Here is a 17,487-nt window from a genome sequence, read left to right as displayed (position 1 = left end):
CCACTAGAGCACTTGCTGCCACGTCAGATGCAACTCCTGCATTACGGAAAACTGAAGTGGAATAATAGACAACAGCGTTTATTCCAGCCAATTGTTGAAACAAGAAAAGCATGGCTCCAACACTGACAACTGTCACAAACATAAAAATAATTAGACATGTTTTTAGGTGTTAAATTGTTAATGTTATTAACTTATTATAATTAATTAATTAATTAATTAATACCTTTAAAATATCGGTGACTAAAAAGGTCAAACCAACCAGCATCTTGTTCTTCAGAGCCTTGACTTGATTCAGTTAAATCAGCTATAACCTCTGTTACCTTGTTTTTTCCATATAGTTTTTTAATTGCCACCTCAGCTTGGGAGATTTTTCTTTGCTGAAAGTAAACCCTAGATTAATTAATATCATTAGTTTGAAATAATTTAGACAAAATTACATAAATGGTCCCTGTGGTTTACCAAAAGTCACAAACTTAGTCCCTGTTGATTTTTTTTTGATGCAAATGATCCCTGTGGTTTGCAAAACTTGCATGGAAGATGCTTTTTAGCAGGGAATGAGTTTGTAACTTTTGGTAAACCATAGGGACCATTTACGTAATTTTGTCAATAATTTATGAAAAAAAAAAAAAAGATAACCTGAACAAGCCAACGGGGACTCTCTGGAGAAAAAGCCATTCCAAGTGCTAATAGAACAGAGGGGATAACAGAAAGGCCAAACATTGTTCTCCACCTGGATAAATATTATTATTATTATTATTATATAAAAAATAAACTTTAATCGAATGAAATATATTGTTGATTGAATTGCATATAAACTAATAAACATATATCATGTTGTTTATAATAAAAGATTTGATTATCACTTCAAAAAATTGTTGTAAAGAAATAAAATTAAATTCAATACCATGAAATTCTAAAATAGAATTATGATAAAAATAAAAAATTATACCATAAAGGGTTTCCAGCTAAGGGTAATCCAGCCACCAAAGCTGCAAGAATCCCAATGCAAATAAATAACTGATTGATTGATCCAAGTGTACCCCTGATTTCTGTTGGTGAAATCTAAACAAAAAAACAAAAGTCATAATAAGATTATGATTTATTTAAATAAACGGGGGGGGGGGGGGGGGGGGGGGATACCTCAGATATATACAGAGGGACTATAGCAGATGATATGCCAATTCCAATGCCACAAAGCAAGCGACCTAATATCAATGTTTCTACATTTGTTGCTGTGGCACTGTGAAAATATATTGTATTAAAAACATTTAAATGTATAAATATTAGGATTTATGAAGTCAAAATGAAGCATATCTAACCAAAGAATTGATCCAATTGTAAGAGGAATAGCATCCAATATGAATGTTTTTGTTCTTCCAAAATGGTCTGCAAGTGATCCTCCAGTAAATGAACCAACAGTAGCACCAGCAAGAAGTGTGCTTACAACCCATCCTGCCATAAAATTCATTTTTCAAGGTTTAACATGGTAGGGGTAGAATCGTAATTTACAGATTATAGTTACCTTGTAGAACAGTGTTTTCCACAATACCAAGATCTTTTGCAAGGTACTCAAGTGCACCATTTACTACACTGAAAGAATAGAACAATGATTTAAGTGGATGATTTGTATGATATGTAAGAGTTTAATAAAAGTGCATACCCTAAATGATATCCAAACAATATGGCTCCAAGACTAGCTACACCAACATATGGCAAAACTGAACCAGATGATTTTGATGGGCTCTTGAGAGGAGCATTGTCTTCAAGATCTTCATCTACAATACAATTGGAAAATGTTGATTGTTTAAGAACTAGAAGTATTTGAATGTCTTCATTTGCAGAGTTTAATCTCAGGTAAAACAAATTAACAGCTTATTTTGAATCGCAAATAACGAAGACTGTTCTATTTGTTATGCATTTGTCACGCTATAACAATGAGCGACAAATTTCCATCAGCTCAGGGGTTTATAACAGCAAAACAGCCATGGATGAAGCATGAATCTCAACTATTCTAAATTAGATCTGCTATGATTGCGTTATGATGAACATAACGAATCAAAATCCGAAAATCAGATGATGATCAAGTAGCAGAATATTAGAATCACGAAATCGGAAACTAATATAGAGAAACGGAAACACAAACCAGAAACTTGGGCCTTGACTGATCTCGACTTTGCAGATGATCGGAACACACTTCCACCGGCGGTACCTACACCGCCGAGCTCGAGGCCCATAGGACCCGACCCGAACCGCAACCCGAAACAAGAAGACCTTTCACTGTGACTCATGCAGACCGAATTTGGTCTGTTTCTGAGTTGACTCAAACCTCGATCAACTGTGTGGTATTGAACATGTAAACTCACGTTTCCTTTGATGATACCTAAATGTGTAGCTTGCATCTTATATTAATAAAAAGGCCAAAATTCACCTAAAAGTCTAACATTGAAAACAAATACAAGTCAACATATTGAATATTCGTGGAAGCAATAATGCTGTTCATAAATGGAGATTTGGAGATCGATGGAAGTTGCAGAGAATCTTACTGAGTGACGAATTGATCTGAATTCGAAGAGGATGAACAAGATTTGCGTAGGATCGCGAAAATGCTTTGGAGTCGCCGCTTATGATTTATTTTTAAACTTTATTTTTGGATTTAAACCAAAAATAGAATCCTATAAAAAAAATTATATAAATAAAATGTTAGGCATTAAATTATGAATATATATATCATTAATTAGGCTGAAAATAGATTGCAATATCATAATCATAAATAACACCAAATTATTGTATATATTAAAATGTGAAATTCGGTGAATTCACAGTTATTAAACATGTTATTTACAGGTATGTCACCATATTAATTTTCAGCTAATGGTTTATATCATAGATTAAATAGGTGTGAAATTTGTGTAAGTACGGGTAGATTAAAAAAATTATATATAAAGATATAAACATTAATTATTTATTTTAAAGAAAACATTAAATATTAAAGTGTAAACATTAAGTATTTTTTTAAATAAAATTTTAAAATATGTAAAAACTATAGAAAAATAATTATATTTTGACCATATAACCTTTTTTTTAGTTTGTCAATAAAAAACAACAAAGTTTGATTATTTTTTCTATATAGATTATTTTGCCTAAAATGACAATGAGCTTTGAAAGAAACATGTCAATTTGAATTATATATATTGAAGGAACCATATTAGAATTTAAAAATATAAGGAAATAAATTAATGACACATTAATTACTTTTTGTAACCAAAAAATTAGATAGTTAATTAAGAAAATCGAAAAATATCATAAAATGACAAGTGAAAATTAATTTCTAAGAATTAACCACAAAATTACATGCGTCAAAATGCATGAAAATATGACATGTGGCAAAAAGATTTTTATTTATTAGTATGGATAACTGTTAGTTTGATTCCTAAATGATTTCCATTTATAACTTTTTTTAAAGGTTAGTAGATAGTAATATATTATTATTATTATGTTAACTAAGATAATATATATATCTTTAAATTCTACAGTAATAAATTACTATTTTTATGAAGTTTAATATAACATATTTATCATATTTTTATAGTTTATATCAACTTCACATAGATTAGAGACATTATAAATTTCTTGTATTAAATTATTAAAATATATTAACTTGATTAATAAAAAATAAATGGGATTTGATAAGAGGTATCTCTCAATTGTGAAAATTTTAAACCTTTATGTGATCACCAAGCCATTTCGATGATGGTTCCTATGTATGATGTATGTTTTTGGTCCCTAGCATCTTGTAAGGGCCTTCTTTTTAATATAATTGTCCGTTAAAAAAAATTGTTAAATGCCAAGTTATATGAAAAATTAAGATAGAATTAATCTATGAGAGTTAAATAAATAGAATGCAAATAGCATAATTATTATATGGGTACAAACATGAAATTAATAAATCATTTTTATTAATGATCAAAATAACAGAAATGACATAAATACTAAAAAAAAAAATGTTAGAAAATCATTTATAGACGAGTCACGTGTGGAAGGCGGAATTTGGAAATTAGATTCGGATTGCGTAGGGATTCATGCACGTGACTTCCATTTCCATCTTTCAAAATGAAAGATTGAGAAATAATTCCATAAACATATCATAAATTATTATTTTAGTAAATATATATTATAGGCCATTTTGTTTTAGGCATCTCATTTTGTTCTAAAATTTAACAACTATATGACAAATCACCAATGGTATTTAATATTTTATTTGACAATTTCTTTTTTTATATATGTTTTTGTCTTTACTTATCAAACCTAATAAATTATAATGTATGTTGCCACATGTCATGTTCTTCATGTATTTGTCACATGTAATTTTTTTAGATATTATGGATTTCTTATTTTCCAAATTAGTTTATAACCCGCGAGAACCACTGTAACGCCCCAAAAATCAAGGGTAAAAATTTCATTTTTAATATAGCTAAAACATTGATTCCATTTATTTCAAACATTTCAAATCATCATTAAGTAAAACATTTATCAGAGTTCATCCTAAAATCATTCATTATAGAAATCATAGGTGTGTGCATTGCGATCAATCCAAGCTCTTCATTTTCAAATCGATGATACCTGAAACCAAAATTGTAAATCGTAAGCACAAAGCTTAGTGAGTCCCCCAAAGCATACCCCACACACATGGGCGGATTTAGGGGGGTTCCGGGGTGGCACCGGCAACCCCTAACTTTTCCGGCCGTAGTGGAAAAAATTTCGAAATTTTTTAAAATTTTTATTTTTTCTACTATCGTGCAACCCCTAACTTTCCCGTGCAACCCCTACTATGAAATCCTACGTCCGCCCCTGCCCACACACAATCCACATAACACATACCATATTAGCTATAAAAGCTACATATATCACATAAGTCATGCATACATAAACATGTAAGAATGTCATAGGCTACCCAACATGGTCTTTACCTAGGAATGTCATGGGCTACCCCACATGGTCTTACATCTAATGTCATGGGCTACCCCACATGGTCTTTACCTAGGAATGTCATGGGCTACCCCACATGGTCTTTACCTAGGAATGACATGGGCTACCCCACATGGTCTTACATCCAATGCCACGGGCTCCCCCCTCCCCCCCCCCCCCCCCTCCTGGGGTCTTCCATGCAAGTATCACAAAGACAACTAGCATAACACATATCGTATAATCACTAGCATACCACTTAGCATAAAGCTAATTATCATACCACATATCTCTACTACAGCTAGTGTACCACATAACATAAAATGGGTCGGCTTTGTTGCCTTAGACCCATTGGTATAGTGAGAAGACTCACCTCGCACTGCAGAAGCTTCCTGCATGAATTCCTTAGTTGCTGCCCCGCCAGCTTCTCGAGCTGTCACTACCAATCAATATACCCAATTAGCAATTAGGTCCCATACCATAATCCTTAATCCATACATGGGGTAAATTACCATTTTACCCTTGGCCTAATATGATCCAAAACTAAGGCCCAAACCCAAAACTGAACCAGATGATTTTGATGGGCTCTTGAGAGGAGCATTGTCTTCAAGATCTTCATCTATAATACCGAAATACCCCTAGGCTCTAAAACGCGAACCGAACACCCTGATCACTTCTAATACATCACCTGCACCCAAATGGGCCTAGATCTTACCTTCCCAAGAGCCATAATCCTTATAATGACCGACCTTCGAGCCACAGCCTCAGACTAGAAGTCAATTCGGAACAGAGCATTACAACCACGGTTATAAAATTAATTAAATTTTCATATTAAAAAATCAAAAATATTAATTAGTTATTTTAAATAAATTATTACTTAAGAGATATTTTTTAATTATATAAAATTATAATCGTTGATTTAAATAAATACATGAAGTTAGATTCTAAAACCAGGTACTCTCTCTTTGAAAAACTAATACTTGCACTAGTTACAACTTCTACCTAATTAAGACATTATTTTGAAACTCATACTATACATGTCAAAACTCACTATCTTGTTAAGAATGTCATGAGAAAACCAAAATTGTCAGGCAGAATGACTAAGTGGTTAGTGAAGCTCATCATATATGAAATCAAATATGATCCAAAATCCTCAATAAACTTACATGCATTAGTAGAATATGTGGTTGATTTTAGTGATAATCTACAACATGAGGTAGAGCTAGAAATCCAATAACCTCGAAAAGAAGAAAACATGGGGGAGTGGATACTCTTTACAGATGGAGCATCCAACTTTAGAGGATCAAGCCTTGGGATCATACTAAAATCAACACAGGGGGACATCCTACCCCAGGCAGTTAGTTGTAAATTACACACATGGGCCTACAACTGGCCAAGAATCTTCAGATCAAGGATCTTCATGTATATGTCAATTCTTTATTAATAATTAACCATTTTGATGGATTCTATGTAGTTAAAGGGGTAACAATAGCGCTATACCTTCAAATTCTTTAAAAATTAGTCTCTAAATTTAAAGCTTTTAGTCGGAATCAAGTTCCTAGAGAAGATAACACCGAGGCAGACGCATTAGCCAACTTAGAGTCTTCCCTCAGGATCCCGCCAGAGACCAGGATCCCAATAGCCCACATAATGATCATGGCGATAGAAGATCCCTCCAGGAGACCTGACGACCCCGATGAGCATAATCAGACGACCAACATAGCAGCGATCGAAGGCCCAATTCCTCGATCCTCTGACCATGATCCCAATGTTCAGGATCCCGATCCAAACAATCAGGATCCTCAGAGACATTTGATGATACAATCCTAAAAGAATAAAAAAAAGGTGATAAAGTGTTTGTGATGATACATGGAGTATTATACAAGAAATCCATAACAGGTCCATATCCAAAATCAAGAAGCCATGGAAGTTCTAAAAGACATACATGAAAGGGATTGTGGCAACCATATTGGGGGCAGATCCTTGTGTTCTAAAGTGTTAAGAACAAGACACTATTGTCCAACCATAAAGAAAGATGATTCATATATGCTTAGAAGTGTGATGCCTATCTCATTGATTCAGAAGCATGAATGAGGGCATATTGGCTAGCTACTATAGAAGGAATCATCTTGCCAATATCCTAAAATATACACCTTGAAGCGTACTTTATGTAAGTCAATTTAGTCACAATTCATCATAATCGAGTCGAGGTACATACATACTCCTTACCCTCACTTATTTTCTTTATTTATTTTTATTCTAATAACACTACTGACTTAAGCATCAGGGGGCATTAGCCAAGATAACACCACCCCAAGCTAACATTTTCAACATGCAGAAACTCAAGGATCCTAGCCACTACAAATAGAGACTGATCATCTCTCCTCCGATTAAGGGCACTTAATCCCCTATAAGGTTTAAAGAGTTAATAACCTCTTTCATCCGTGTTTGGGTTTCTACACCCCGCTTGGACGCACGATATCTAACTATGGGATGTGAATAAGGGGATCATTTCATGCTTTAGTGACTTGGCATCCCTCTTATTTCTGAACATATGCTAACATCCTAAGGTTTAAAGAGTTAATGACCTCTTTCTCATGAGTTTAGGTTTCTACACCTCGCCTGGGTGCACAATATCTAATTATGTGATGAGAATAAAGGGATCATTTCACGCTTTAGTGACTTGGCAACCCTCTTATTTCTGAACATATGTTAAGATCCTAAAGTAAATTTATAGGGTTTCTAACATTATCATGTTATCCTAAGTTGGGATCCTTCCCAGTAAGTTTCTAAGGTTTATAACATTATCATGTTATTTTACGAAATAGGATTTTCCCAAGTTATTATCTGAAGTTGGGATTTTCCCCAGAAAAAAAAAATAACTGCTCAATCCTGCAATAATATTCCAAAACTGGGTCACAACACCAATCTGGCCATCTAATTTGATGTCCATTTTGTTTTTGTGAATTGATCCATAAATGTGCCAATGTTTGTACCTTAAAAGCCAACGCCAAATGTGTTTGTGAACATGGACTTGGATAATGAATTATTAGGTTCCTGTGATTCCATATTACCTATAAATACACCAACATTTTAGCATCATGAAACTTGGCGATCCTCTGATGGCCTCCTAGTTTCGCTTTATAGTTTAGTAGATCACTAGATCACAGACCGAGTTGAAAGAGTAGTCCAATAGCCACCACCAGTTGCATACATGTTGCCAGACACCTTTTGATATTGGACATTCCACAAAATATAGTCCTCAGTTTGGGGCATCATTGCAGGACTTGTACACATTAGAGTGACTGGTACCGAACCCAGATAAGTTAACCATGGTTGGGAGTTTTCCATGACATATCCGCCAGGCTAAAATGTTGAGTCCCAGGAACTAACGGATTCTAAGACCATTTGCCATCACTTTGAGGAATAGTTGAGTTATCTATAAAATTCCTAAGAGAAGAAACTATGTAAACCTCTGATGGGTCTACTGACCAGCCCCATCTAAATGAACCATCAGTGTTAGATACCAGCTTGAAATGTTCTAAAAATGACATATTTTCTTTTTCTAAAGATTTAGGAATCTTGAGTATTAATCCCCAACAACCGCTACTTTTCTTTGTTACCGACGGTCTAGAAAACCCACCATCTTGGCCATAGATGGATTTGATCACCTCGGTCCATATACTCTTATTTGAGTTCTAAAATCTCCACTACTACTTTCCTATCAAAGCTATGTTTTGCGCGTTTATAGGCTGCCAATCCTAAGCCTCCTTTTTCTTTAGCTGCAAAAGCTTTTTCCCAAGTGATCCTTACCATCTTCCTCGAAACCATATCGCCCCCACAAAAGAATCTCATTCTGATCTTCTCAAGACTCTTAATAACTTTAACTAGATCTTTGAATAGAGAAAAATAGAAATAACCGAGACTGCTCAGAACTAATTTGCATAATGTTAGGCGACCGCCAGACGACAAAGTGTTTGCTTTCGATTTTGATAACTTCGCTTGAAAATTTTCGATTCCAATGCATAGTTCTTGCCATAGATTCCCTCCACTGTAAGTCCTAGATAGATAAAGGGAAGTGACCCAATAGAATAATTGAAGCTTGGGGCCTCCAAATTTAAATGGTAGCTTTGAACATCAAACCCAAAGAGCTTGCTTTTAGACATGCTCATCGTGAGTCCTGACGACAATTTGAAGCATCTTAGGATTCTGATCAAGTTCTTTGAATTTTCAATCGACCAAGAGCCCATAAAATTTACATCTTCTGCATATTGTATATGTGAAATAACTGGATCATCACGTGGTAATTTAATTGTAACACCCGTGTTCCATATTGGTTAAGCTTACTATTTATCAGGGGAACAAAGATGGAGTTTTCAGGAAAAACTTTATGCCACGACGTGGTGCAACGATGACCATGATGTGGCATGGACTAAATGAAACGTGTGTTTTTGATTGGGTGTCACGACGTGGAAGTAGGTTTGCCATGGCGTGGCAGCTGTTCTGGCCCAAGCCCGTAATTTTAGGGTTTCCTCCCATATTTAAGCATCATTTCTAGAGGATTAGGGTATCTTCTTCAACCTCCAATCCTCTATCTCAAAACCCTATCCTCCCTTTGAGAGTGGTTGTTCATTTTGGTATTCTTGGTGCCTTGAAGAAGAAGAAGAAGAAGAAGAAGAAGGAGTTTTTGTGCATTGATCCAGCAAGCAAACATCATCATCATCATCTTGAGCACATTCTGGACCCTTGTGAGTATTCAAGTTCCTAGATTATTGGTTTATGCTTCTAGATATAGGGTTCTTGTCCCTTTTTTCTTCATTATGTGATAGTTTGAAGGAATAGATTTCATAAAGTTGGCAACTTTATGGATCCAAGAGGTCCATATAAGGTTATGTGTTCCAGATCTAGTGTTCCTTGGTGTATTTGGCCTCATGCACAAGTTTGAGTTCATTCTTCCATGGTTTTGACCTAGTTTGGGAGAGACATGCTGATGGGTTTTGAGCATTCTAACACTCATATGGTGTACATGCAACCCTATAAACCTTGAATCTATGTTTTCTCTAATATACATGCAAATTTTATTTTTTTCAAGGTTTACTTCCTAACTAGCATGGCATGGGGAATATGTAATATAAAAACTAGTAGAAGTACATACCTTTCTTGTTGCTTGGATTCCTTGAAGACTTTGTGAGCCTAGCACCCCAAATGTTGTGCCTCAAATGCTTCACACAACACTACAAGACTTGGAATAACTTGAGAGATTACACTTGAACTCAAAATCGGTTATGCCCTCTTAGAACTCACTAGTAGTCCGATTTTGCTAGCTATAGGGCTCCTTTTATAGTGTTGTCACAATTAGGGTTTTCACATGAATACCCTTAATTGTCATGACTCTTCATTTCTAATGATCCATGGGTTTGTAACTCCCATGAACTATCCATGGAGCTCCAAATGGTTATAACCCAACTCCATAAACCATGGATCATAAATCCACCATAAAAGATTAGATGATTGTCACAATCAACCCTATATATTTAATTAGTCTCATTTTGATCACCAAATTAATTCTAAATTAATACTTTATCAACACTAATTAAATAATACTATTATTAATATATTAGAACTTATAATATATTAATAATCACAAATGTCCTTTCTCTCATTTAGTCTATCCAAGTATTGCAATGCCATGCAACCCAAATGGACCATGCTGGGTCGGGTCAAGTACATACCAAATAAAGTTATGGACTTAGACACTATATCTAACACATGCATGTCCACAAAGCACTGACTTTTATGATGTTTTTGGAGTATAAAAGTCTTCTGGGAAGTTTGGTTGAGTGGCTTTGGTGATTAAGAGCTTATTGGTTAAGTTATGCTTCATGATGTCTTAAAGGACTTAGGTTTAGAGATCTTGTCATATTGGTATGTCTTAATGGATAAATTTGGAAACTTTATCCATCAAGACCTTAGGAAAGACCAGATCTGAGCTTTGGAGCTCTTGAAATTAGAAGAAAACAGTTTAATCTGTTTTTTTTTTTTGAACGGCAAGGTTAAAATATTCATTAAAAAAGTCAGCAGGACGTTGGGCAATCACAGTACAATCATGATTAGAAGTAAGAAAGAGTGAGAATAGATGCGGATAAGACAGCCTAGACTAAGTTAATGTTGGTCTAGGAAATTTAATTGGAAACTAAAACTTGTTTACAACCAGATTCTCCGCCTAGGGTGCTTGAGGCATCGGCGACATTTTGTTGAGGCATCACCGACCGTTTGGTTGTACTTCAAAGCAAACTACCCCTCCAAAAGACTAGGTTCTTCCGGGCTATATGTTCCTTGACGATCCTCCATATGAGAATATGAGAACCTTCATGGAATTTCTCCAATTTCAATGAATGCGAATGAGAGATCCTGCAAGGTGTTTTGCGACTACCTCTCCTCCTTCATGGGATTTCTCCAACTCCAATGAATGCAATTGAGAGGTCCTGAAAGATGATTTGCGACTACCTCTAAAACATAGGTGAAAATTTGAAAGGAACCTGCAAGAGAATTCAAACACGAATAGAGAAAACACACACCAAGTTAACTTTCTCCCCATCCCATTTTAAATCAACCCACACTAGAAAAACCACACGAAAGAATGCCAGGTATAGTTTTATGCCTAAAAGGTGTCTACCCGGGTAAAGGAACCCGGGTAAAGGAAAAAAAAACGCACACCAAACACACACTTAAAACTACAACCTGGCATACACCAAGACACCAAAAGAATTGGAATGGAGCCAAACCACCCCCCCCCCCCCCCACTTGAATTTTATATCAGGCCAGCCTCTTGAATTGGGTTACAGCACCATTCTAACCATCTGAGCTTCTTAGATTTATGTCTAACATTTATCCATAGATACGATAAGGTCTGAATATCGTTTATAAGACAGGAAGGAGAGATGCGTTTTTCTGAATAAGTCATTTTGTTTCTAAAGCTCCAAATGACCCAAATAAAAACCAAAGCCACGGCTTCATGAAGTAGACCTAGATCATCATTAGATTGAAGATTTACTTTGCAGTGAAGTAAATTTGTAACCGACTGGAAACCCGGTGGAAACCGATGCCACCAAGATGCAACAGCACTCCAAACTTTTAATGAAACTGAGCAATTGGTGAATAGATGACTCTCGGATTCTGCATACTGATTGCATAGGGTGCATAGAGGGTTGGATCCGATTCCTAATTTGAACAAGTTCTCTTTGGTTGGTAATCTGCCATGACTAACTCTCCAAGCTAGGATGTTTACTTTTCGAGGTACCAGCTGATTCCAGATCCAACAGTTGCTTGATTTTGGCAGGATCTTGTTATCAATATGGACTCTCAGAGAGGCTACTGTGTATATTCCTGAGGCCACAAGTTTCCAGAACCTACCTTCACTTTGGTTCGAGAACAGAATTTTAAGGTCAATACCGAGTTTTAATAGGGTGGAATGTAGATTTACTATGGTGCCCCAGCAAAAGCCTTTTCTCTTTTCCCTTGAAGGAGCGTTGAAACCCCCCTCTTTTCCATATATTGCTGTTATGACATCCTTCCACAGCTCTTTTTTGTTTGATTTGAAACGCCACCACCATTTCCCTAATAAAACGAGGTTTTGGGCTTTCAGGCTCCCGACCCCAAGACCCCCATCGACAACACTAGCCAAAACCTTGTCCCATGCTATCCATGACATTTTGTTTTTGTCAGTTGAACCTCCCCAAAAGAACCGTCTTCTATAGCTTTCCAATGTATTAATGATCTTTACAGGGGCTTTATATAATGAGAAAAGATATGTTCCAAGGCTACCAAGAACGGCTTTACATAGCGTTAATCTTCCACCGAAAGAGAGAGATGAAGCTTTCCATTTAGACAATCTCGATTGAAACTTGTTTATGAGAGTACTCCACTGTGATATTCGTGACATGGCAGCCCCCACCGGCATTCCCAAGTATGTGAAGGGAATGCACCCAACCGAACAATTTAATCTGTTAAGTTGTTCATACTTGATTCCTACGGCGTGGCCATTAGGTCGCCACGGCATGGCAACTGGGGAACCTTCGAATGTTTTAGCGTCTTGTGTCTACGATGTGGGGACATACGATGGAGATTTGACCTTTGACTGGACTGGTTTTGGATCGGGTTTGGACTCATTAGCCACGACGTGGCCAAGGGATGGCCAAGACTTGGAGGTCAATTATTGTTGACTTTGACTTGGACCGTTGACTTTGAGTGTTGACTTTTGGCATTGGTTGACTTTTGGTTAAATTGGTAGTTTTAGAAAGTAGACTGAGGGTTTTCTTTATATGGCTTGTTAGGTGGTGTTTAGTACCATTCTCCGGTTGCGAGTGCGGTTAGCTGTAAGGTTCTCGTCAGCGAGGTGAGTCTTCTTACTATACTATGTAGGATGTTAGTTGTCTTTGTGATGCTTGCATGGAAGACTAGGTGATGACCCCTGAGAATTGTATGAAAGACCAAGATTTGGTTCCTGAAATTTATATGTAGAATGTTAGATGTCTTCATGATATTTGCATGGAAGACCAGGGTTTGGCCTTGGCATCGGCATGTCAGACCGGGTGTTGGCCCCGACTTTGGCAAGAAAAGACCGTGATCGGCCCATGGCAAGAAGACTATGTGGTGGTTCATAACAATTGTATATTATGTATGGTATGCGGTATTTTGGGGGAACTCACTAAACTTTGTGCTTAAGGTTTGTGGCTTTATGTTTTTCAAGTACTTTTGGTTTTCAAATGGAAGAGTCCGGCTTGATCGCACTGCATCTCCCAGAGTTTATTCCGCATTTGCTATTTATGATTTTTACTCTAATTTTTTGAGAATATTTTTACCTTAAATGTAAATGCCTTCCTCTTAGTTTTCTTGATCCAAGCGATTACCTCATTAAGGATAAGAGGAGCGTGGAGTATGTTCCTGTTTTCTATAAAAACAGTCTGACCTAGGCTTACAACTAAATGGACCCCCTTCTTTAACCGCTCTGCAAGGACCTTTGCGATCGCTTTATATTAGCATCCGCAACTAAATTGAAAGTAGGACTAGTTTTTCAAATACCTTTGTGGTACATTTGATCATTGGAATTTGGAAAACTCAAATTGGGACTAGTTTTGTCGACTCATATACCATATAAAATTTGTACAAAATCACTACCACCAAAACAACTCAAAAGACACACATAAAACAATCCCTTGAAAATTTACCACTCAATATTTCAATTTATACAAAACCATCTCATTAATCAACTAAATCGTTGCAAAATCATACACAATTTCATCAACCAACATATTAACTAAATCCCCTTCAATTCTACCACCAATCTCACGACATTCAATCTCAAAATCCATCAATTTCACCAAAGAATAACTCATATCCCTTTCCGCCACCTCATCCGCATTCAAACCAATAAAATCCATCCACCTCATCACCTCTTCCATTACTTCATCAATCAAAACCTTAGACCCCATTACTCCACAATTCGAATCCAAATATTCAATTAAACAATCAAACACAAATCGCTTCACTTGATATCTTGTTTTCGCGTTTTCATATCCAAAAAAATTGCCGAATTTTGTCCACATTATCTCTGCAAGTGTGTCCACCAATTCGCTGTTTTGAAACTTTCGAAAATGCGATTCATCGTATGAGTAACTCGTGGAATCTGTGTGTTGCATTCGTCCTTCAATCATATAAAAAAAAAATTTATTGTATTATTAAATCATTAAATCATTGAAATTATTGAAATTACAATTTTTTTTTACCTGAGCTATCTTCCAAACTACTGGAACAACAGCTGTCATTTGAAAAAGAGGCTTCAAGAACTGATCCTGGGCTAAAATGATTGCTGTTTTTGTATCCAGATCTTTCTGAATTTGTCTAAAAAAAAAAAAAGAGTTTGGTATGATGGAAGAAATGGAAGAAAAGGAATGGAATGGAATGGAATGGAATGGAATGGAATGGTTGATTCCATTCCATCCAAGATCCAACAAAACAAAAGTGAAAATAATGGAATGATAAATTAAGAATTTAGGAAACATACCTGTAAACAGAATACATCATTTTGAGGAAGTGGGTTTTCTTTATTTAAAGCACATAAAAGCTCTTGAAAAATATGAGCTGGTGTTCTTTTTGTTGAAGTTTGACTAGTCAACTCATTCAATTTTGCTTCAAGAAGAGCACCCAAAGAATCTCCAGTCAATAATGGGAATTTGTCAATCTGATTTGATGTAAGCCTTTTGCGTGAAGAAGTAGTTTTACTTTTACAATATGAAACATTTTGATTTTGATTCCTTCTTTTCTCTACTTTTTCACACGTGTTCTTCATTGGTGAACTAAATTTAAACATCATTCCATTCCCATTTTGCCCCTGATGTTCATGCCTCATTTGTTTTCCATTACATGAAGCACTTACGACCATTCTTGGTTTGTTATTTGGAGGACAACCCATTACATTACTATACCCTTCCCCTTGCTTTCTGATATGTGTTAAATGTCTTTTCTGCCCTCGAGACACGAAATTATTTCTCTTTGTATCCTCAACTTTACCTGGTGCCCTTGACCGAGTTTGACCACTTAAACTCCTATTCAATGCAACAAAATCTTTGGTATTATCACTAACTGCATCTGTAGCAGATGGAAAACAGTTCAATCTTCGGTTTGAAGATGCAACAAATTCTTGTTCTTGATTGAATCTTGAGTTACTATTTTGAAAAGGGTTTTGAGAATCAAAGAGAGATGTTTGGGTTGATGTAGACTCTGTAATGTGAAGAAGATTACCACAGTTTTTGCAGGATGCTTCAAGATTTTCACTTTTTAATTTCATACGCTCTGTTCTTACACTATGAGGATAAGTGATAGCAAATTTAGACTTGTTTCTAGTTTCGAGAATCCTAGAAGCAGCACCAATTAACCTTGATGTGTTCTTTCTAGAATGATGTGTTGTGGTTTTTACAGGGGAAGCAAGTTTTGGATGATGATGATGATGTTTTTTTGATCGAGATAGAACGTTTTTGAGTTGTAATGCTTCTGCTCCAAATCTAGTTACACTTCTTCTATCCGCCATTGTTTTTTGAAGCTTTTGAGGCCTAAAATCTTGTCTTGTGGTTTCGTTTTCGGATTCTTCTTTGTTGCATATAGCTTTGTGATTGTGAAGCTTGTCACGATTTACAGATGATGGCATAGATTCCAACCCCATAAGCCTAGCGACTAAACTAGGAGTTTGAACTCCATTGTTTGAAACGCCATTTTTGTTCATGTTTGGGAATCCCCCACTGTTTTCATCAGCGATCTAAAGTAGTAAAAAATCAAAATCAGAAAAGGAAGAAGAAGAATAGGAAGAGTTTGAGCAAAAGTTGAAGTGATTTTGATTTTGAGTTTTGACATACCAGTCTTAGTTTCGGCAGCTTCTCATCACCTCCGAACTTTTTTGAAGCTTCTTTTGCACGATCTGTGAAATCGAAACAACAAAAATGAACACTGGTTTGTCGATTTCAATGTAATGTGGTGGAATCAACAATGTGTATGAGTAACTGAAGAAAAATTCAAAAGAGAAATCGCTAATTTGCATAAACTATATAGAATATGAACCTGGAGGAAGCAATCTCTTGGAGAAAAGTTTCTTCTTAGCGAACCTTCTGTTCCAATCGAAGAGTTGAAAGAAGATTCCGACACATCCACCAGTTCTTCGAGGTTTATTCTCCGTAATCGCTAAAGACGACGCCGTTACACTCGCACTATCACTCATCTTCTTCCCCAAAAACTTCAGACTCGATTCGGTGGATAAAAAAAAACCTACACTGCTATTTTTTCAGCTTCTGCTCAAAATCAAACCACATTCTCATCATAAATCTCAATTTATTCTTCACCGATTCACGTCAAACAAACATCACAGTAATTTTTCACTTTCACTCTGTTCAAGTTTTACATTAACGAATCTCTCAGGCAATGCCGAGGTTGATAATGATTTTGACACGAAACAACAGAGGAATCTTCTGCAAAAACCGTATTCCAGAAAACAACTTCACATTAACTTGCATAAAACCACCGTACGTCTCGTCATCAAAAGAAGCTTTTCCTTTTCCTTTTTTCTCTTGTACTCACGAGACGCAGCTAACAATCTGACAAGACACACAGAATCAAAAAACAGAAAGGAAAATCGAAAAGCTCAAAAAGCAATCGTAATCTTAGACTGATTATACTAAAAACCCTAGAAAGGAAGATGGAGTGATTAACGAGAGCGTAGCTGTTACCTGATGACGAACAGTGTGCTGCTGTTTATCCTCTGAAAACGGCTTCTTTTTCGTTTTCACTTTTACAGAAGTGGGGTTTTGGAGGGAGTGTGGGGTGGGTGCGTAGGATAAGGGGGTGGGGTGCGTAGTGTAAGGATAGAGTGTGACTATACTTTAGACCCCCACCACGCACTGAGTGAAATGAGCCGACAGCCGAGCCGCCCTAAGTCAACATAGTAAAGTGAGCCTTTTCAAATCTATGTAAATGTAACTT

At 36.1% G+C, this 17,487-nt stretch overlaps 2 protein-coding genes across 4 annotated transcripts in view; both read right to left on the bottom strand.

Moving 5' to 3' along the window:
• The window catches only part of LOC111909848 (plastidic glucose transporter 4), a 5,746-nt gene extending 3,081 nt beyond the window's left edge, over positions 1-2,665 (bottom strand). For both annotated transcript variants that reach the window (XM_052769389.1, XM_052769388.1), the window contains exons 1-10: positions 2,544-2,665; positions 2,144-2,436; positions 1,661-1,775; positions 1,523-1,590; positions 1,320-1,452; positions 1,141-1,240; positions 950-1,062; positions 637-730; positions 224-377; positions 1-129 (exon numbers count right to left, since the gene is read on the bottom strand). The exon at positions 1-129 is cut by the window's left edge and continues 18 nt beyond it. In XM_052769389.1, coding sequence (XP_052625349.1) covers positions 1-129; positions 224-377; positions 637-730; positions 950-1,062; positions 1,141-1,240; positions 1,320-1,452; positions 1,523-1,590; positions 1,661-1,775; positions 2,144-2,399 — 1,162 coding nt within the window. In that variant the 5' untranslated portion in view covers positions 2,400-2,436; positions 2,544-2,665. The remainder of the gene's footprint in view (positions 130-223; positions 378-636; positions 731-949; positions 1,063-1,140; positions 1,241-1,319; positions 1,453-1,522; positions 1,591-1,660; positions 1,776-2,143; positions 2,437-2,543) is intronic.
• An 11,492-nt stretch (positions 2,666-14,157) lies between these two features.
• LOC111909849 (uncharacterized) lies at positions 14,158-17,487 on the bottom strand. Of its 2 annotated transcripts, XM_023905616.3 has the most exons (6): positions 17,235-17,487; positions 16,573-17,102; positions 16,371-16,432; positions 15,026-16,273; positions 14,748-14,862; positions 14,158-14,665 (listed from the first exon to the last, which is right to left on the bottom strand). In XM_023905616.3, the coding sequence occupies exons 2-6, from the start codon at positions 16,727-16,729 to the stop codon at positions 14,232-14,234; spliced, it is 2,016 nt and encodes a 671-aa protein (XP_023761384.1). In that variant the 5' UTR covers positions 16,730-17,102; positions 17,235-17,487; the 3' UTR covers positions 14,158-14,231. The 2 variants fall into 2 exon arrangements, with proteins under 2 accessions (XP_023761384.1, XP_042756208.1); XM_042900274.2 differs by lacking the exon at positions 17,235-17,487 and having other exon boundaries at positions 16,573-17,222.

The sequence above is a fragment of the Lactuca sativa genome, chromosome 3, assembly GCF_002870075.4.
Source record: "Lactuca sativa cultivar Salinas chromosome 3, Lsat_Salinas_v11, whole genome shotgun sequence".
NCBI classification, from domain to species: Eukaryota; Viridiplantae; Streptophyta; class Magnoliopsida; order Asterales; family Asteraceae; genus Lactuca; species Lactuca sativa.
Note: the sequence above shows the minus strand (reverse complement) of the source record. Positions and strands in the feature narration are given on the sequence as shown.